The sequence below is a fragment of the Astatotilapia calliptera genome, chromosome 13 (assembly GCF_900246225.1).
Source record: "Astatotilapia calliptera chromosome 13, fAstCal1.2, whole genome shotgun sequence".
In the NCBI taxonomy this organism is placed as follows: domain Eukaryota; kingdom Metazoa; phylum Chordata; class Actinopteri; order Cichliformes; family Cichlidae; genus Astatotilapia; species Astatotilapia calliptera.
Window position 1 is genome coordinate 12,490,124 of NC_039314.1, and position 22,446 is coordinate 12,512,569.

The 22,446-nt window shown below is 40.1% G+C and overlaps 1 protein-coding gene across 23 annotated transcripts in view; it reads left to right on the forward strand.

Moving 5' to 3' along the window:
- Positions 1-22,446, forward strand: part of dst (dystonin) — a 103,202-nt gene that overhangs the window by 25,275 nt on the left and 55,481 nt on the right. For 11 of the 23 annotated variants that reach the window (XM_026189077.1, XM_026189082.1, XM_026189078.1 and 8 more), the window contains exons 7-36: positions 1,378-1,476; positions 2,553-2,630; positions 4,573-4,665; positions 13,554-13,720; positions 13,922-14,034; positions 14,144-14,250; positions 14,334-14,453; positions 14,703-14,798; positions 14,891-15,018; positions 16,421-16,514; positions 16,600-16,754; positions 16,848-17,316; positions 17,414-17,542; positions 17,650-17,727; positions 17,834-17,995; positions 18,245-18,349; positions 18,561-18,656; positions 18,741-18,866; positions 18,954-19,106; positions 19,199-19,353; positions 19,462-19,588; positions 19,757-19,940; positions 20,548-20,705; positions 20,796-20,974; positions 21,073-21,211; positions 21,297-21,490; positions 21,604-21,766; positions 21,844-21,927; positions 22,144-22,251; positions 22,343-22,441. In XM_026189077.1, coding sequence (XP_026044862.1) covers positions 1,378-1,476; positions 2,553-2,630; positions 4,573-4,665; positions 13,554-13,720; positions 13,922-14,034; positions 14,144-14,250; positions 14,334-14,453; positions 14,703-14,798; positions 14,891-15,018; positions 16,421-16,514; positions 16,600-16,754; positions 16,848-17,316; positions 17,414-17,542; positions 17,650-17,727; positions 17,834-17,995; positions 18,245-18,349; positions 18,561-18,656; positions 18,741-18,866; positions 18,954-19,106; positions 19,199-19,353; positions 19,462-19,588; positions 19,757-19,940; positions 20,548-20,705; positions 20,796-20,974; positions 21,073-21,211; positions 21,297-21,490; positions 21,604-21,766; positions 21,844-21,927; positions 22,144-22,251; positions 22,343-22,441 — 4,158 coding nt within the window. The other 12 variants (XM_026189080.1, XM_026189099.1, XM_026189091.1 and 9 more) reach the window with 4 other exon arrangements.

Consider the following 22,446-nt stretch of genomic DNA (forward strand, 5'->3'; position numbering starts at 1 on the left):
CCATCCAATCACTTTTTGTATCCACCAAAACCCACTCATCAAAATCCCACTTTTAATGAATTTTCCTCTCTGTCTTCTCTGTGACATCAATGCAACTTCCTCATGTGGTCATTCTTTTAATTTTTTGAGCTGTTCTACTCAGTCTAAGATGAATGTGAGCAGTAGAGTATGTCTTTTGTTTTTTACATTCACATTTTGTTACTTGTTTATTTGTGATAGTAGTAGCAGTATTACTTCTCAAGTTGTGCCAAGCTCATGTGGGATTTGATATAACATTTAAGTAGTCTGTCATTCAGAAATGTAAACTCTAAATCAGCTCTGTGGTTGCCCACTGTGGTTTCTGACACATTAATTGGGGCACTTAACAAACTTGCTAACAAGCTTTTTCGTCCTCTAACTCCTGAGGCTGCTTTTAAAACAAGTGATATAAAATGTTGCATCACAGCTCAGAGGAATAATCACTTTACTTTCAATGCTTCACTCAAAACAACTAAAAAACAGTCTCTACCCTCATGAGCACGAAGCAATAATTTAGAGTAAAATGCATGTGAAATAAATAAAATTCAAGGTTCATTTATGAAAACAATTAATTATTAAAGAGGATACACTTGGTTTAAACTGATGTATGCTAAACACGTCAATTTAATTTGACAATATGCATTAAATTAAATATTTTTTATTTGACTTTATATATACGATGTAAAATCTTTTTAAGTGGGCAGAATTGCATTGAAAAAATATAAACAGTTAAAGTCAAAGCATTGGGATTTCTTTAGCAACACTTTGCTGAAGCCACTTTCTGTCATGCAAAACCTGGAATGACCAGGAAGTGAAACTGAGATAGATTTTTTTTCCTAACATCACCAGTCACATTTTTTTTTTAAAATTTCTGTTTCTGACCAGCATTTTAAAATATGTTAATCTGCAGTATCGAGTAGTCGTACTGTGAAAATGTATACTCAAACAAAACTGAAAGTAAAAACTATGTAGCTGCAATGCTTTGCTCCTGAAGTACTGCATGTTTTCAGTATTGAAGTATTTCATTCATCTGTTAACCTGTTAATCCTTTATTTACCCGAAGTACGTTCAGATATTTTTTGTGCATATTGTAGTACATGTCAGTGTTAATATGTTGCTAGTCTGTATATTTAGACTGCATGTAGTCCCATGCAAGGAATCCCAGCAGTTATTCCCCATTAGTATGACTAACTTTCATCCTCCTGCATATCTGTTTTCTGTTTACATCCCACTTTCCTCCTCCTCTGTTCTCCACTCTTTGACTTGTTTCTGTCCACTGTCTAACTTCCTTATGATTTGGCCGCTGTGTGTGTCCATGTCTTCCTCTTCTTCCCCATGTGTTGCCTTTTCGATGATAAGCCAAGGGAGCGTGATTTTCTGAAGACTTTGCGGTTGGTGAGTGGGACAGACGCATGCGCAGTTGAGCAGCATGGAGACACGGTGGATGATGATAAGGGGGTACGTGTGGCTTGCCCTCCCACCCCCTTTAGTAACAAACTAATTCAGGGCGTGCTGTGACCAGTTAACAGAAGCACAGACACAATCCCACTATAGGATTTGTGCTTACTGTAGTCTAAAATACTTGCTTTAGCAGGGACGAATTTTACAACTTGGCCATTTTATTTTTCCTTCTATGAAGCACTTTGTTTCATAGTCACCTTTTTTCATGAGCACATTATAAAATTTCTTTCATATTAGAATGTGATACCGATGGCACAGAAAAAATGTGCCCTTGATCCAAAGACCCAGGCTTTTTAATTTTCAGTTTTTGTTCCTGTTAAAAAAAGACAGAGCGATTTGGCTCACTGATCTTGCAAAATCATTAAAAAGATTCAATAAAATATGACAGAAGCTGTCCATGAAGCTTGGGTCTTTATACTCATTTCACTAGCTTTGCGCATCATTAGTCATACAGTCAAAACTCTTCAGTCTTGCGTGATGATCTGGACATTTTTCATATGCTGCTTTTGAGAAGAAGGCTTCAAAAGGGGAACTGAGTACCATTCACTACCCAAATGGGGTTTATATTTATGGTGTCATTTCATCGTTACTAAACAAAATAAGGTAGCTGAATGCAGTGCAAGTCTTTAGCTGCTGCTGCATCCTGGCTTGAATGCATTTTCCATTTCATGACCTCATTCAGTGGCCCCTGACTATTCACAAGCATCTGCCGCAAGTGATCATATTATGCAACTTTCTGTGATGATTTGAAGACAGACATGCAAATAATATTGATTTATTCAGGTCATAGGAAGCGTGATTTGTTATGACATGTTCAGGTGGTAATGGTGGAAAATGTTCTAAGATGGTACGTGATATGTAGCATATCTTCTTTAGGGAGATGGCCATTGTTGTTGTGCAAAGAGCTTTTGTGTGTTTGCTCTTTTATGTCATCTTACCAGAATAGTGGGTAAGAACCTTAGACGCATGTCCTGTTTCCTCCATGTCATTTGTATTGTTTTAAAATGTGTCCTTTAACATTGAGAAGATCCTGATTTGCACACATGGCTCCCTTTCCCTTTTTATGTCCACAGCCTCGGGAAAGAGGGAGGATGCGCTTCCACAGACTCCAGAATGTACAGATAGCGCTGGACTATTTAAAGAGGCGGCAGGTAAGGAATAGTGACTGGAGTAATTTCACCAATATTGCCACACACTCTTTAAATTATACACCATCAGCTTGACTATTGGAAATCAGCTTGCATACAAAGCTGAAAGTTTCCATAAAAAGTAGCTGTAATTTTTATACTTTGATTTGGTAATGAATTAGAGTTAGATCCAAATGTTTTTGGCCAATTATGCTTTTATTTTGGTCATTTGACCTCTGTATACCACCACAGTGAATTTTAAATAAAACAGTTAATATCTGATATAAATGCAGGCTTTCAGCTTCAATTCAGGGGGTATTACAAAAGTACTGCATTAACTGTTTAGGGCAGATTAGAAACAGCCAGAGCCACAAGTAAAACCAAGATAAATTTTTACCAGCGTGATGGGAAGAGAAAAGTATGGAGAAGGAGAGAAATGGCCTTGGAGCATTTCACCTCATCTATCAAACATGATATAGAATATATCATCGGATGGGAGTCTATGACTGCCACTGGAACTGGGTCACTAGTGCTTATTGATGCTGTGACTGCTGATAGATGTAGTAGGAAGAACTGTGTACAGAAATGTACTTTCTGCTCAGATTCAGACAAATGCTACAAAACTGACAGACAGAGCTTCACAGTACAAATGGTTAATGACCCAAAGCACACTACCAAACCAAACCAGGCTCTCTCAAGGAAAAAGAAATGGCATATTCTTTAATGACAAATGAGTCACCTGATCTCACCCCAAGAGAGCATAATTTTCAGATGTGAGACCCAAAAGGAAGCAGCAGCTGAATGTTGCTGCAGTAATGGCCTAGCAGAGCACCTCATAGGAGGAAACAGCCTTTGGTGACATCTATGGGTTTTAGACTTCAGACAGTCATTGACTACAAAGGATTTTCATTCAGCTACTAAAAACAGCCCTTGCAATGCTTTGTTAAACCCCTTGAATTAAAACTGAATGTCTGCATTTCAGTTACATTGTCATTTGATTACAATTTGATTAATGTGCAGTAAAATTGTTGTGTTGGTGTACAGAGGCAACATTAATTAACTGTCTCATGCCCTCAAGAACCTATGGATTTAAGTACACATAAAGGCTTACAAATGGTTTACACAAATATATCAGTTCATGTTTAGGGGTAGCTATCTGTTTGTTTATACAGCAAAAAAGCTGATATCTGGGTTCAAGCAGGTTCTCAGACACTGCCACCATCAGACACAGCTGGATTCATGGCATTTTTCTGTTTCCTTACAAAAAATTCATGAAACATGAACAGTAATAGCAGCATTTAAGGAGCGCTGACTGCAAATCCCAACAGTGGGATTTCAGAGAGCTTTGATTGCATCCCCCTCCCCCACCATGCTCAGGATGAGAAGATGAAGGCAGCCTGGTTGAGCCACAGCCAGATGTGACGTAAGGCTCGAGACAAAGGATTCATAGATTGCAACAAATGAGTTGTCCTATTGTTTTGCTTCAGTACATACCAGACACATGATGCAACTTCTGTAGTCATAGCATGTAAACTGTCCAAGCTGAACTTTGATTGATTACAGCTGTTACAGATGATCTGATGGGCAGTGGATGAGTTCCTTATTAAATGCTATAATATCTAACCGTGGTCAGACTATTTTCGTTTTTTAGTAGTTTCCTGCTTTATTTGAAGGGGGTGTTTAAAAAGTGCACTTTTTTCATTATATTATGTTATAAAACGTTTAATTACTACAAAACATTAACGAGTTCCCCTCAGTGCCACACTGTGATTATGGTAACGATCTTCCCTAGCACAATACAATGGCGACTGTGCCCTCTTGTGGTGGTTGTGGAATGACAGGCATAATATGGAAGAGGAAAACTCATTGTTAGTGCTTAAAGGTGAATATATATAAAAAAAGAAGAAGCAGGCTATGACTACTTAAATAAGTCTGCATGTGCTAAATTTGCATTTCCTTCTACCAGGTCAAACTTGTAAATATAAGAAATGATGACATCACAGACGGCAACCCAAAACTGACGCTGGGATTGATCTGGACCATAATTCTGCACTTTCAGGTCAGTCTTGCACTCCAGTTATTTTTGTCACCCTCATGCTTTTAATTGCCAAGTAATTAAGATCTTTGCATCCTCTGCTTTTGAATGTCTTGTGTTGGGCTAAATGAGGTCAGATGTTTTAAAATTAGTTAACGACATTACTTGGGTGTTTCTGTTTTTAACCACAAGGTGTCAAAGTTGTGCAGCATTTGTTATGCTGAGTTTAGTGAAGGACATTATTTATGTTTTCAGTGTTGCCATAGCACCATAGCACCATAGGGGTCCAGTTTAGCTTTCCTATTAAATTTGTATGATTAACTTGCTGGATTGCCCAATAGTACAAGAGTTTAATGAATTTTCTAAAGGCTAAAGTGAAGGAGACTGCTACATTTTCATAAGCACCCCTACTGGCCAAAGCCATGCCTCTAATAAAAAACTGACAGATCCCTTTAAAAAGTAAAGTGTAGAGACAACGGGTCAGAACCTACAGACACCCAGTCTGTACTTTTATAATACTGAAGAGGTGTTACTGGTACAGAAGACGAAGAAAACGTGTATTTTAATGCCTGCAGAAGCTAACAGCTTAAAATGTTTTCAAGAGTTATAAACGCAGTAACACAAAAAGAATCAACTATTAACTTCATCTAACCTTGGACTGTCTTATTCTGCTGGATAAAAAGGCGCAACAGTTTGTGGTGACATAGGTCCTTGTTACCGTGGTTAGTTTTGATAAGTAACTTAGCGACAGTGTTTACTTAGATCATACTGACCTAAGTAAACACTTGTGAAAAAGTACTTCGTAACTGTTGTTGTAAGAAAATAACAAACTACATTCGCTGTTTCATGCAAACGTGTGGGAAAAGCAGCATGAACATTTAGAAAAGCCTGATGCTTTGAATGATTTATCTGTCTAGACTGATGTAAAAAAAACAGCATCCTGTACATGAATTTAAGCCATGTAAAGTGGAGACTGTAGGTGTGTGTGGGTATGTTATTTGTTGGAAGGCTGTTTGCTTGATATAAACATCAGCCTTATTATGATTCCTGAGGAACATACTTAAGGACACTACAAAAATATCCAAAAATGTTTACAAGTTAGACGAAAAATAACCGCTTATTGATTTCATATATATTCATTACTTTAGCCATTTTTTTCTTGATGCCTTTTAAGTTTCTTGAAACCCCTCTCTGGATTTCATGGTGGTCATATCCACTGCGATGAAAGCATCTGCCATCACAAGGCCCGTCTTCCACTGTTGGGATGCACCAAAGAGAAACTGTGTCCCCTCTCAGGCCCTGGAAAATCATCCAGTTGGGCATATACACTGGAAGTTCATCACTGTCACATTTGGTAGATGAATTGCTGTAGCCAAAGGGTGACCCAAGCACCTTTCTAACTTCTCGATGTTCACTGGGCAGTAGGTTCCCCCCAGCCACAGTCCTGGCCCAGCCACCGCAACAGACCACCACTTGCAAATAACCCTTCTTTCCAAGATCATCATCTCACCACGATCATCAAGACGACACCCATAATGCCACTGTGATGGGACATGCTTGCTATACTTCACTGCTTCATTTGTCAAGCAGAGATGTCTTTCTTTGCAGAGGCTGACTCCACATGCAAAAAAAGTCTTGTATATTTGCACTAGTCCAGATTAGTAGCTTTAGTTAGCTCTTAGTGGGTGCTGACCAGCAGTAGATTGGTTGGCTCCCTTCGTCACCCTGTTGGCAGTAGCAGCTATATTTACAAATGATATAGATAATTCTTATAGATATCGATATCCATATAATACATCTCCCCTCCAACACGAGCACCTGTAACGCCTCCCGTCTGAAGGGAACGCCTCTGTCGTACCTTCTGATATTATTCAGTGTGTTTCCCGTGTTTGTTGTTGCACTGGGAAGTATCAGCAGCATAATTCTACTGCTTCTATTATAGCCCCTCCAGTAGTATTCAATATCAATTGTGTAATTTAGAATCACTATCATCACCTCTGATGGTGTTTCTTCACCCCTGCGTGAGTGTCATCATCTGGCCTGTGCACTTGATGTGTGAAGTGCTTCGTCACAGCTTGGCTTTGCTTAGACACAAAGCTGTTTATGAGCACAGAGATGATGTGACAAGTTGTTACAGACACAGCTGATTCATTTGTAATTAAGTTTGTTAATATTCTAAGCATAGTAAAAAAAAAAAAAGGCTATTCCTTTTGATAAGAATGAGTTCTTACCCCTTCTGAAGCTGGTTTGCCAAGTGCCATACCCTCCATCAAGCCCATCATCAACATTCATCTCTCTGGGCTTTTTTCTGTCTTTCTTGACAATTTACTTTAGTTCATGTTTAATTCATATCCAGTTGTAACATCAGATGGCTCCTAGCAGCCTAAAGGGCCTTTAAGGAATATTAAATGTCTAAACAAAAGGGAAATTACTGAAAAAGATAATTGTTTTTAATGTTCTCAGTATCTCGGGAATGTTTGTGCACACATTGGTACAACTAAGCATTAATGTGCATTAACAAAAAAAGCTTTGGGGTATCGTGTGCTCTAGAGTTGGTTATATTTCCTCCTGAATGCTCTCAGAAATATTCTTTCACTGAACAGTGGCACATTATGCCAAGCGAGCTAGTCTGCATGTGCGTGCCAGAAGAATGTGAGTGTCCACCCAGTATGCAGTATTCTTCTGAAGTCTAACAGCATGCAGAAACTTCACCCATCTCAATTTCTTTTGTTAGATTAATTGTACTTTTGGCTCGTGGCAGTTGTGAGTCAAAAGAAAAATATTGCAATAATAATTCTGTGTCTTACAGGCATATAGCATTAATAGAACAAACATCTCTCTGACTAGCCCTGAGTGAATTAATAGAGGAAAAGTAGCTGATATAATTTTTCTTGGACATGCTGACAGGTAGCGTCTGCGAGGATGCCAACACCTGCTGCTGTCGGTCTCACGCAAGCCCTTAAGCTGTGGATTTGGCAGCGAGGGGCCTGTTTCTTCTTGATTTAAAAAGGATACAAGGGTACTTCAGGAGAAAACTTGAGCTTTACTGAAAGTGTACAGCTTTGGTTTTTATTAAATGTCACAGCTGATAGCACACTGGCATGTATGAACTCAACACTACTTTTATATTGCATGAAAACAAAGGGTTGTTTCCATGACACTTTTTTCTTATACCTGCAGGCTACTTTATTATGACTTATGCAAATATTTGACTTCAGTTAACTCGTTATGTCGCTATTTATTGTTTATTTCTGTGTGTGCAAGAGGTTCCCTTGCTACACAAAGCCGATGATATTCCTATTCTCAAAATGGTGCACACTATATTTATCTTTATTTTTTTTTACCTGTGACATGGGGAACTAGTACAATATAAATTTTAGTGTGGAGGGCTAGATGCCGCTGGCATGACAAAGCACTGCTGCTGCTGACTGAACCAGTTTGTTTTACCCTAATGAAGTAATGAAGTATCACTCTTTCCATGTGTGCTGTCATTTACCTAACACACACACACACACACACACACACACACACACACACACACACACACACACACACATTGATGAGTTATTCATTCATGTTTTATTTCATTCACTATAGAGCTTACCATTAACAAAAATCCAAATGCTAACACACTCTTTTGAAGATATTAGCATGTTTACTATCAGATGTATGAACATAGGCTAATACTGCAGCTTGGCCAACGTAGTGGCGATCGTGGCTCAAGAGTTGGGAGTTCGCCTTGTAATCGGAAGGTTGCCGGTTCGAGCCCCGGCTTGGACAGTCTCGGTCGTTGTGTCCTTGGACAAGACACTTCAAATGTTACTCTCAAAGCTATTTTAAGCTTTCCTGTGTGGTGGGATTATAGTTATACTTTAACACACTTATTATCCACTTTTTTCCCCTCATTTTTTCTGCAGTGCGTTTGTCCCGCTCTTTCTCAGACAGTGTTTTAAGTGTCCAGTGTTATATAATTCTTTGAATTGCTAGAAGAGTTTTATGCGGTGAATCATTTCTCGGGCACAGCATTTGCCCCCATGTGAACTGCTGCCATGGTGATCAGCTGAGATCATATTGTTTGGTTAAACCATTGGACTTAAGCCCAACCTCTGGCTCAGCCATTGTGCAGAGTTTGAGCGATAGACAAAGTGAAAGCACTATGTTGTCCGGCTCGGATCTGCCTGAGCTTGTTCTGCTCTTTTTGGCCTATGTATGTTGCTGTTTTTCAAAGCCATTCTGACTCGTCGCATTAAACGGAACTTTAAACTTGTTGAACCAAATTCTCAAGCAGCATAGCTCGTGATTTTCTACTGGCATGCACTTTCAGTTTGAGATCCTTCTCCTCTTACCCAAAGAAACATTATGGCATTACATAAATATTAGGACAGGAAAGAGGCGGCTATCATATGCGTGTTTACTGTTTTGTTGCAACAGACTTGTCATCCTGAAACAGGTCTATCCACAACTCTTTTTCATTCCTGCTCTGAGGGCTACCAGCACACGTCTGTGTGTGCATTTATGGTGTTTGTGCTGGATTATCAAAGCCAGAGAAATGTTTCAAAGGTCAAAAAAGATTCCAGTGTCAGAGGAGAGACGCATGAGAGAGCAAGTGAGAAATGCAGAGTGAGAGAGACAGAGAGAGCGAGGGGCTGACCGGTTCTCCGCAGTCAACAAAAGGACGGAGGCAGCTCTGCTCTGAGTGGAGCCAGCTTTATGTCTGGCTGCCCTGCTAAGCGCTGCTTACGGTGCTCTACTTGCAAAGCTGTCAATGGCTTCATGTCGATGGGATCCTGCTGTTTTAGATTGAGTAGAGCTTACTGGATACTTCGCCTGAAAACCGGTCGCTGTTTGGAGCTTAACATTGTGGATGTTTAGGACACCATATGATTTACAGCCATGGGAAACACCTGTGGTTGTGTTCGGGGTCCGAAAGAGGAATATTATTTGGACCCCAAAAGGGCTCCTTTGAGACCTGAATCCAAAGATCTTAAAGGTCGCCGCTATTTTCAGAGAAAAAAGAGGAAATCGGAAGACTTAAAGCCTGCTGGATCTCTCAGAAGTCCTGAAAGTGAGACTTTTGTTACAACCAAAGCAATCTGCAGTGGTGGAGAGTGTAAAAATGACCCAGATGGCAACACAGGAGAAAACCAAACCAAGCTGGATGAGCCATCAGGAGTGGCCAAATCTCTATCTAGGCAAGACAGCATCAGCAAAGGTGTTTATGTTGGAGAAATACCAGTTCTGATCCTTCGGGATGGTCAGACTCAACCTCTTGCCACAAGGTTAACGTGCAGGTTGGAAAAGTTTTCTACAAACCAGGCAGATGGTGACAGAAGGAGGTCCTCTGTGGAAGAGAAGCTCCATGGTGTCAGCACTACTTCCAAAGGTGTCCCGGCTAAGGAGGGTTTGCTTGTAAAGAAGCTTCTACAACGCCAGTTAAAGAGGGCGGTTAGCTTTGGAGCAGTGGAGCACACGCTACGGACACTAAGGGGTAATGACAGACCTGGAAGTGAGGAAACCTTTGCCAAGATTATATGGGGCTCTCAAGCACACCGAAGGAGGAGACGGAGGGCCTACACCTGCTCTGGTTACGTAGAACATGCTCCAGCTCTGGCCAAATGTATTTCCAGCGAACACGAGGTAAACCAAGAAACCATGTGCTATTTGTAGGCGGTACAGGGGTAAATCATGTAGATTAGGGAGAAGTCTGAAACTGTAACAGTGCAATGGTGGTGTCCAAGTACATGATAGATGATAAAATAGGTCACTCTGCATTTTTAAAAGCTTTTTGTAGACACAATAACTAAAGATCACGTGAAAGAAAATGATTTGAAAACCATTTAGGTCACATAATCACATTAGCTAAGAACTATTGTTTTGAACTGAGAAGAATATACTGTAATAGAATAATTCATTATACGTGTATGTTTTTGTATATTTCATATAGAGCATTTTTGATTTGTATTACAAAAATTTATATTATACTGATGATCAGTACATACAGTACACAATATTTTAACAGTATTTCAAAAATAGTTTATAAATATGGAAAAAACAGTGAAAATAAGCTCATAATTGTTGTTTTACCATTTGTGAGCGAGTGAAAGCATTTTGTATAAATGTGTTTTAATGTGCGACTATTCTGCACTCATCTCAATGCTTTGAGAGGAAATTCAGTAACTGTACTTGTGTACCTGAGATTCACTGATTCAATGCAAATCTAATATTTTGGTCCAAACTTTTGTGTGTTTGTTCTATATAAGGCACATCTATAGATCTCCTTATAGACTGAACAGTTTATAATATTACTGTTATTACATCTAAGAGTAGAGATGTATATGATTCATTTTTGCTTTGCTCAGTTGGCAGATGACTTTATCTTGAAGTATGGGAGCTATTTCTAGTGTCATGCTTCTTCGAAACTTGTTTGTCATTATTCTTCCTCCTTCAAACAAAATCTACAAACTCCTGTTGATGTTATCTGCGTTAGCTGGCTAACACTATCAGGGAATGCTGAGAATCATTCAAATTTATCTTCATCTTCATCTCTTTTGGTCATTAGCAGCAACTTATGGTGAAACAGAGAAGAGAGAAAACTGTAGTTCTCCACAGAGTAAAGTTTGGTAGGAGATAAAGTAAATATCTGTGGTGCATTATCAATTGGCTGTTTGGGAGGAAGTGTCAGATATGTGACAAAAGTATTTGCGCTTTCATATTTAACTTTGTATTCACGTATGCAACAAAAAAAAGTGTAACCTCAAACTATTTTGCAACTCAGTCACATCAGTAGTTTTTGGCACTTTTTTCCCCATTTGTTTACAAAAATAAACAAAAAAAACATATCAGAGAAATAGTTACTCAGATTTTGCTTTTGGATATTTAACAGCTCAAATATTAATTTGTATTTTTACATATTTTTATTATAGTATTGTAGCTTCAGTGGGTTATGGAGGCTAAAATGTGCAAAAGTAAATGATATAGTGAATCACCCTGAAATGCATCCCTGCTGATGATCCACCAAATTGCTGTTAGTCTTATTAAATCTCCTTTACCCTTGTGTTGTGTTGTGGTATGGATGCCACAGTCATATGAAGGCATTCAGTTAAATTAATGAAGTTAATCAGATTAAGCTCTTTAACACTTCTATTTTTCACTTTGAAGAAAGCTGTGGTTACCCTGGCTTGTCCGTAATAATCCCTGGTTGGGAAGTTTGACTTACCACCACAATCATAATTAAGTCAGATCTATACTCAAGTGAAAGATTGATATTTTGATTTGCAGTCATTTATATTTGGTGGCATGTTCTGGGAAATCAAAGCCCTTTCACGTGTATACATGCAAACAGGAGACAGAAGCAGCAAGTCCTCAGCACAGAACATGGCGTCAGTGACAGATATGAGATTCTCAATGTGAAAGCTGGAGCTGGGTTGCAAAGCAGCTTGCAGATGAGCATGTAAGTGCTCTAGCAGCCTAAACAGTTTGATTTCCTGTATGTCGGATAGTGAGGTGCATATTGATATCAGATAAGCAATCAGCTGATGTGGACTGGCATTGAGATCAGCTGATCCGCTGGAATTGTGGCTATAATATAATAATAATAATAGTAATAGTACAACTGTTGCATAATTGTGCCCGATTGTGCTCACTATATATGGTTTCCGTTTAAAGCATAAAAGGACTAAAGTGGTGTCCAGTTAAACAGAGGTTTATACATCGCTGTATTTTATTCATGTGTATGTTAAGGATTTTGTTGTTCTTTTTTTGCCATGTTTTTTGTTGTTGTCACCATGTTCCCTACCTGAATAGATTGATTTACTGATCAACTGACTGATGATTTACTGAACTGACTGCAGTTCATTCTGTAAAAAACCCACAGTCTGTGATTTTTCTGCTTTATGTGTAAAGCCTTTCTCTCATGCATAATGTTTCCATACTTTCGGCTACTTGGTATCTGTATTCCACAAAAACAAACTCCTAGAAAGTTTTGAACCAAAGTTAAAGAGATTTTCCAGATATGAAAATAAACTTTAAAGCTAGTGCACCAAAAACACATTTTTAATACACGTTATAAACACACAGCTGTAAAATCAACCTGTGACGTGGCAGTGTTTGCTTTACGTCAGTATACCATACTGAAGCTGTATAGTGTGCTGTACAACTATTGGATAATTTATTATGCAACTCTGTCTCACGTTGCTGGTATGTTCCAGACATTTTCAGCAAACTTTTTCATATTAATCAAATCAAAACTAAAACTTTCCTTATAGAGTTGAGGATCCTCACTGTGAGCGAGTTATCAGGCACGCAGGTGTCGATCCAGCAGTCATTTAAGTTACAGCCATTGGTGTTGCTGTTCTTGCATGCCCTTCCCCTCATATTAATAATAATAATAATAATGATAATAATAAAATTTTTTATCTATAATGCACTTTCAAATAAATTGCTATTTGAAGGTAAAAATGGGAAATAAATAAAAACAATACAGTTAAAAACAGATAAAACAAAAGAGAACAGCAATAAGAACCAGTAAAAACTTTAGGCATAAGATTAAGACCAGCAGGATAGAGTGAACAAGCTGGTCTTTAACTTAGCTTAAGTTAAAGATGGGGCACGAAAAGAAAAAGCACGCTGCCCAGTAGTTCTTCTTCTGGCTTTGGGAACTTTTGGAAGGCCAAGGGCCTAAGATTGGAGAGGATGGGATGGAACACAGAGGTGCAAAAGGTCAGAGAGACATGAAGGCGCCAGACCATTTAAAGCCCATTATAAAACAGGCAAATCAGTGAAGATAAAGTTTTAATGCCACAGAGCAGTGCATCGCAAGTTTATGTGTTTGATTTGATGTCTTTGAACCCTCAGGCGTGGAAGTCATGCCAGTTCATTTCTGCGTTTTGTTTTTTTGTTTTGCCTTGCGGCAGATCTCGGAGATCCATGTGACGGGAGAGTCCGAGGACATGACAGCCAAGGAGAGACTGCTGCTCTGGTCCAAGCAGACGACAGAGGGCTACGTAGGTGTGCGATGTGAAAATTTCACAACCTCGTGGAGGGATGGGAGGCTATTTAATGCCCTTATTCACAAATACAGGTACTATAACAAACACACACACAACACAGCATGTTTTTGCAGAACAATAGTGCTTTTGGTTTTCTTTTGATTTATTCAAAAAATGCAGCTAATATGGACATCACTGCTTGAGTTTATTTTTATACCTTTAGTTGCCCTATCCTTACAGTAATACACCGTGTGTACCTTACCTCTACCTACCTCTGCCTCTTTCTATTACAGACCGGACCTTGTGGACATGAGCCGTGTGTCAACACAGACCAACCGATCAAATTTAGAAGATGCATTTTGTGTAGCTGAACAGCTGGGGGTGGCCAGACTACTGGATCCTGAGGGTAAGAGTCACATAGAGAGTCATTCAAATCATGAAAAATAACTCTCAGAGTGCAGCTTGCTCTTGTTTGCTGTCATTCGTGACCCCTGGGTTTGTACGTTTCTCATCAGATGTTGACGTCCAGTCTCCTGATGAAAAATCAGTCATCACCTACGTCTCAACACTGTACGATGCCTTCCCCAAAGTACCCGATGGAGTTGAAGGAGTTAGTCCTAATGTAAGTTAAGCGACTTCAACGAGTCCAAGTTAAAATGTTAAGAAATCCCTTATTTCTCATGATTCTTCTTCTCTTATAAACAGGACGTTGATATCAAATGGGTGGAGTACCAGAACATGATCAAATACCTCAGCCAGTGGATCAAACACAATGTGGCCATAATGTCAAGTAGATCATTCCCCAATAACCCTGTAGAACTCAAGGTATGGCACCACAACAAGATGAGCTCCAGTTATTCCGTTTTACACTGTGTTTGGAATATAGGCATATCTGTATGTCTGAAAGGTAAAGGATAATTGCAATTTAATGCTCAACTTAAAGCGATGCTAATGATGTGAGAGGGCAGCTGCATCCGTTTGCTGCATGAGAGATTATTATGCAGGGGGTACAAAAAAGTGATCGGACACTTTTAAATAAGTTGTTTTTTATGTAATCGCCTCTTTATTTTACAGGCACTTTATACACAATATCTTCAATTCAAAGAACATGAAATCCCACAAAAAGAAAATGAGAAAACAAAAATCAAAAATCTCTACAAAATGCTTGAGGTACACATGTGCACGATTGGATTACACATTTCCTGCATTTATGGTCTTACACACTGCAGCGATAATAAGTGTGCCGGCGTTGTCCCTGACAGATGTGGATCGAGTTTGGACGTCTTCAGTTACCCCCAGGTCATCATCCGAATGATGTGGAGAAGGAATGGGGTAAACTAATTGTCGCCATGCTGGAAAGAGAGAAGAGCCTGAGGCCAGAGGTGGAAAGGTAGGTGTGCACTTTTTCTGCCCAGGCTCATCCTAATGTGATTTAAGGTCTCATCTTTATAGTCTCTATAAACTAATTTATTTATGACTTTATGGTTTTAATGGGCAGAAGAAATTAACTCTGCTAATGTGTAGGCGCATAAGTCAATGTAGTGGGTATTTAATATGACAAACTGTGTGTGTGTTGGAGGTCACATGCAGAAATCAAACCATCACTGATGAGCTGCTTTTCTTTAAAAAAAAAGGATAAACATGAAGACACATGCTAAGTGAGTCTGCAAAATATTTTCTGAGGGTGGCGTGAGGAGAGTGCTTCGGTGTCGTATTGCAAGCCTGCTAATGGCTTTAATGAAACCAGACACCGATGGTCAGTGTAGCATGTCGGAGAGTGATTTGCCTCATTAAAGCAGAAATCCCCCAACTGATCTAAGATCTCGTTTACATGACATATTTCAGCTCAGGTTTACAGCCAAAGTGCATGCTATGCATATGATGAGGATGGGTTACATTCTGCTTGAATAATGAAGTGCAAAGTCAGCAGCAAAAAAACAAATCTCGATTATCTTGATTCCTGTGTGGCAAAAATTTGCAAATGCAATCAACATAAGTTTGTATGTTTATGTCAAAGTGTGAACCGACGCAGCGACTCGTTTTCTTTGGCGAAGGCTTTCAAGTATTTGAACCCCATCTGTTGTTTGCTTTACAGTGTAGCTGGTATTTCTATGGAAACTCACACATCACCTTCCCAAATTCCCTATGAATGATGGTCGTTTAGACAAGTTTACATATCAATTCCTTCCCCCATGGTCTATAAACACTTCATATTTACTGCATTATTTCGGGGTGTGGTGAAAACTGGCAGAAACAGCAATTACAGCAGTTTGGCTGTCCTCCAAACAGACTCAGTTCTGACAACGCTGTACTGTCTCAACCTGCCGTTTAATTTTTATTCCCCGAGGGCGGCATAGTATTTCAGGGTGGGAGTTTGTACTTGCTCCTCACCTGGCTGTGACACTATAAATATGAGCAAGTTGAAAACAGCTCCCTCAGTTAGGTCTGCGAATGCTTTCATCGAGCTGTCGAATTTGGAGCCCGATATTGTTTCGGGGGATGGTTAGGATGAAAAACAGTGATTTTGTCTGCAGTAGGAGTTTCGCATTGTAAAGTAAGATGGCTTATTTAAGCGGGAGCAACAGTAGTTTCATCAGCTACGGCACTGGTGACACCGTCTACTCTGAGCCTTTACAGATTAACAGCTCAATGTTTCTCAATAACAACATTGCCTATGGATCCAGGTGAGCGCACTGTGTGACAACTTGAATTGTTTTGGGGGGGTGGTCTAGACATTTTGACTTTAAACAAGTGAAAACAAGTAAAATAACTTTCCATCTTTGTTTTTTTAGGCTTGAAATGTTGCAGCAGATTGCCAACAGGGTTCAGCGGGACTGTGTTAACGGCGAGGACAAGCTTGCACTGGCGAGAACGGCCCTGCAGTCTGTAAGCATGCACTCTCAGTTTAATACTCCAGCAAGCTGTGATAAAATAGCAATGAGTTAGAAGTCCTTTCTTTTTCTTTTCAAAGGATGCAAAACGTCTTGAGTCTGGTATTCAGTTCCTAAATGAAGCTGAGATCGCTGGCTACCTGTTGGAGTGTGAGAATATTCTCAGACAACAAGTAGTGGATATCCAGATTCTCCTGGATGGAAAATTCCCATTTGCAGATCAGCTTGTCCAAAGGTACAAAGTACATCCTTCTGTATAAATAAAACACTGAAATTTCCTCATGTCATTAAAAAAATATGTCTCAAATTGTCATCTGCTTCTATACAGGGTGTCAAAACTCCGCGATGATCTTCTAGCCCTGAGAGCCGAATGCTCCTCTGTGTACAGCAAAGGCCGCACCCTGACAACAGAGCAAACCAAAATGATGATCTCAGGCATCACACAGAGTCTGAACTCTGGCTTCTCCCAGAGCATTAACACTAACCTGACACCAGCCCTTACTCCTGCACTCACCCCAGGGGGAATAGGTACCCCTGGGTCCACCTTCACCTCCAGCCTTACGCCGTGCCTCACCCCATCCTTGACTCCTGCCTTGACCCCGAGTCTGCAGCCTGCATCAGTCCAGAGCTACTTGGGGAGCGGTGGTGACATGGTCACAGGTAGCCTCAGGCATTTGAAAAACATGCAGATCCGGAAGCCCTTACTGAAGTCCTCACTGGCAGACCCCAGCTTGACAGAAGAAGAGGTCAACATGAAGTTTGTTCAGGACCTTCTAAACTGGGTAGAAGAGATACAGGTGAGCATCTCTGATTTATAACTTGGTGTGGGTTTATTTTAAGGCACTTAAAATGAGATGCTGAGTATCTGTGTTGAGTTTTTTTTCTGTTGTTAAGATGGAGCTGGAGCGTTCAGAGTGGGGATCTGATATGCCAAGTGTGAAAATGAATTTAGATAACCACAAAAATGTACACAGAGTGATCGAGGAATTCCAAATGAGTCTTAAAGAAGCCAAAATAAGTGAAGTAAGTATTTCTTGCAGTTGCATAAATTTTTGTTAGATGTGTTAGAACCCCCCCCCCCCCCCCCCCCCCCAAAAAAAAATAAAATAAACATGTTTTTCTTTTCTCAGATTCAGATGACGATGCCTTTAAAGCTCAGCTTTTCAGACAAACTGAACAAACTGGAAAAGCAGTATGAACGACTCTTGGTGAGAGATTTGTCGAGCTTAATATTCCTAATTTATGAATGGCTTTCCAATAAATACTACAACTGCTTACGTGCTTGTTTTTGTCTGACTCGCCCGTCTCTTTCAGAGCTCATCCAGGGAGCGGCAAAGCCACCTGGAGAGCCTGCATGACTTTGTATCACAGGCAACTCAAGAGCTCATCTGGCTGAATGAGAAGGAGGAAGAGGAGGTTGCCTTTGACTGGAGCGATCGCAACATTAACATCTCCAAAAAAAGGGATTACCACGCTGTAAGTCTTTGCTTGTTGAAGCTAGTAAAATCTTCTATCAACAACGATTTGGCTTTCTAGTTTTTGCTTACGTTATAGCTCCATTTATTTAATAAGGCACCATTCGCATCAAAAGGAACTGGGGCTTGAATGTTTAGCTTTAAACTTAAAATCAGTGAGACGGGATATGAGATTTTGTTAGATGATGGACTAACTGGTTTTATGCTGTGGCAGAATGCCAGTGATGCTCAGCTTAATGTCTTAATACAGGACCTGATGAGGGAGCTGAATGAAAAGGAGGAAGCCATCAAGTCTGTGCAGGACAAGGCAGAGCGCCTTATGCTCAAGAACCACCCAGCCAGGCTAACTATTGAAGTAAGCCCTTTGTGTTCTTTGTGCATCCTCAATATGACAATTAAGATTCCAAATTTTGGACTAGCAGCAGTGACTCCACCCTGCATTCATCTCTCACAGTGATTACAAGATTATAAAGTGCTGATTCAACTTGTAATTTTCCAGTTATGATGCCAAGATATGTATGTATTTTTTTAATCTGAAAACATTAATGTTGGGGTTTGTTTTTAAGGCATACAAAGCTGCAATGCAGACCCAGTGGAGCTGGATTTTACAGCTCTGCTCATGTGTCGAACAACATCTCAAGGAGAATGCCATTTATTTTGAGGTGAGTTGCTGCCGTGGACTGTTTCAGCGAATGCAGCAAAGTGTTTGCCACATCTAATTCAACTCTCTTTCCCTCACTGTGCAGTTTTTCAGTGATGCCAAAGAGTCCATGGATTACCTGAAAAATTTGCAGGATTCGATTCAAAGAAAGTACAGCTGTGATCGAACAAGTAGCCTACACAGACTGGAGGATCTCATTCAGGAGTCCATGGTAAAATGACAGAAAGCTATGAAGTGTGTGTGCATTTAAAGGCGAAATGAAGAAAACACATTTTTTTGTGGGTTTCTGTGTCCTTAGGACGAGAAAGAGCAGCTCCTTCAGTACCGCAGCACTGTGGCTGGGCTGGTGGGCAGTGCTAAAAATATTGTGCAGCTCAAGCCCAGAAACCCTGAAAATCCACTAAGATCCTCCATCCCTGTTAAAGCGATCTGTGATTATCGTCAGATAGAGGTACTATTATTGGTGCCGTGAATCACCACATTTAATCTCGGTTTATATAAAACATTTATAGTAAATCAGTTACGGTTTGTCAACTCTTTCAGATTACCATTTATAAAGAGGACGAGTGCGTACTGGCCAGTAACTCTCACCGGGCTAAGTGGAAAGTCATCAACCCAGCAGGTAATGAGGCGATGGTTCCCTCTGTTTGCTTCACTGTCCCTCCACCCAACAAAGAGGCCGTTGATATGGCTTCAAGGTGAGTTGGTAGGATGCTAAGTTTCCTACAGTTCCCCTATAGTAATCTTTTTCACAAATTTCATTGACACAGCAAATAATATTAATAATATAACCTTTGCTTCTGCAGAACTGAGCAGTTATATCAGAACGTCCTGGCACTGTGGCACCACTCCCATGTCAACATGAAGAGTGTGGTGTCTTGGCATTATCTAATGGCTGACATTCAAGCCATCCGCAACTGGAATGTGGCTTCAGTATGTCGGAGTTTGTTTTTTCAGACTGCAGTCAGTCGAGCTTTTCTTTTGACGATCATTTGTGATAATCACGCTTCAGTTTGATAACGATCATTCTAAGGAAAATGCCAGTTTGTGTTATTTACACTTGTTTTTGTTTGTTTGACTGTTTTGCTCTCATCACTCCAGATAAAGACCATGTTGCCAGGTGAGCATCAGCAGGTCTTGAGCAACCTGCAGTCCCACTTTGATGAGTTCCTGGAAGACAGCGAGGAGTCAGAGGTATTCACTGTGGCGGACTGCGCGCAGCTCGAGAGAGACGTGGCGGCGTGTAAGGAGTACTACCAGGAACTGCTCAGATCCGCAGAGAGAGGCAAGGCTCAAATCTCCCTTCCCCTTCTGCGTAACAACGAGCAGCTTGTGTACATTGTACAAAACACAGCAAAAGGAAACACATGGCTGTTAAGCCTTTTAAGCCTTAAGTTAATACCTATTGGAATTACTCTGATTTTGCTGTGAATGTAAATACTGCACTGGTATGCCGTTAAAGTGTTATGTGTAGTCATGAATTTTAATTTTGGGAAAATTTGAAGAATATTTGTTCTGCTGTGTTGATACATATGCACATGGGCAATATTCACATATACAGTATAAAATATTTGCATTTCCTTTTAAAAGATTGTGTATTTTTCTCAATGCACTAGTAATAATTTTCTCATTTTGGGACTGACTCCACCTCAGCAGCATACAAAGTTCAGTGGATTGAGCTCCATTGCATCAGACCTTACTTGACCTTATAGCATAATAAGGGTGCCACCTAGAGGCTGTCAGTTTAAACTGCAGTATTTTTGGGTTTAAATTATTTTCCTTTGGATGATTTTCAAAATAACGCAAAGCTTTATATTTATTACTCTCAAAAAGAAAAATGCAACCAAGATGTCAGTATTTTTAAAAGACTTTGATCCTTTTCTGTTACACAGAGGAACACGAGGAGTCGGTGTACAATCATTACATCTCGGAAATACGCAACTTCCGTATGCATCTGGAGGCCCATGAAGAACACCTGATCAGGCAAATACGCTCACCCCTGGAAAGAGATGACCTGGAGCAGAGTCTGCAGCGTATCACAGAGCATGAGGTACACATTGCAATACTCATTTATGATACTCGAGAACTTCGCTGTTGCTGTCAGTTTAAATCATCCCCCCACCCTCATCTGCTCTCGCAGAGGAAGACAGCAGAGCTGAATAAGCTGAAGGAGGATCTGGATGCCATGAAGGAGAAGTGTGAGCTGTTCCTCAGACAGGCCGCGGGTTCTCCGTCTGTGGCAACGCTTTCATCTGAGCTCACAGTCCTCATTCAGAGCATGAGCCAAATGTACTCCATGTCTTCCATTTATATGGACAAGTAAGAGTTTCCCTTCATTGTAATTAGGTATTTCATTTATATGTATGTTTGTAATACAAAAGAATATTAGAACTAAAGACCTTTTTCTTCTATTGCAGATTAAAAACTGTGAGTTTAGTGGTGAAACACAGTCAGAGTGCAGAGGCGCTTGTTAAGGCCTATGAGTCCAAACTCTATGAAGAAGATGCCATGAACCCTGATGTCAAATCCATTGAAAATGTCATTTCCACACTAAAGGTGTTACACCATCATGATTCAGTATTTCACCAACACACCCAGTGTTTTGACTTCACTTGTTAACCATTCCTGCTTCTGCACACAGCACTGGCGGACAGAGATTGATGAGAGACAGGAGTCATTCCACGACATGGAGGATGAGCTGCAGAAGGCGCGACTCATCAGTGACCGCATGTTTAAAGCGCACAACGAGCGCGACTTTGACCTCGACTGGCACAAAGAAAAGGCGGATCAGTTGAGCGAGAGGTGGCAGAACATCCACTCGCAGATCGATAGCAGGTTTGGCTTTTTTAATTTATTCATTCTGAATTAAATCAAGCACACCAGCTGTTTTTGCAGAAAATAGTCAGTGTATGTATTGATCACTAAAAGGTTATCCAACCAATTTTCAGGCTCCGCGACCTGGATGGTATCAGCAAATCTTTGAAGCACTACAGAGACTCCTATAGTAGCCTTGATGAATGGGTTAGAGACATGGAGGCAGCACAGCTGAAGGCCCAAGAACACAAACCTGAGGATAGCAAGGCACTGGCTGAGCTGTTAAACAAACAAAAAGTAGGACAACACAGAAGTTATTCACAGCAAAAAACATTTATATAGATACACAATGTATTAAAATGTGTGTTTTTCAGATCCTTGTTGCTGAAATTGAGAAGAAACAGAGCAGTATCGACGAATGTCAAAAGTACTCAGAGCAGTACTCATCTGCTGTTAAGGTGAAGCCATTTGTTGTCTTTAATTTAGTTTAACCCCCACTTTACAGTTCTGTTATCTAAACAGTAACGCATCAGGTCTGCAGGCTTTTGCAGAATATTTTTTCTGAATAGTGCAGCAGTTAGTCACATTTTGTTGACATTTGGTGAAAGGAGACTGAGCAATAATAATCTAACAAAAACTAGTTCACCATCAATTCATGTGAAATTCTTTTTTAGGATTATGAACTTCAGCTGATGACGTTCAGAGCGATGGTCGACTCCCAGCACAAATCTCCTCTCAAGAAACGGAGGATGCAGAGTTCTTCTGATGCCATTCAGCAGGAGGTGAAACTTTATTTTGGCTTTGTCAGCAGAAGAAATGAGTTCTGTATGAACAACAGTGCCTGCTCAGTAATATACTTGGTTGTGTTTACAGTTTATGGATCTCCGAACGCGCTACACTGCTCTGGTGACTCTGATGACTCAGTATGTGAAGTTTGCCAGCGAAACGCTGAAGAGAACTGAGGACGAGGAGGTGAG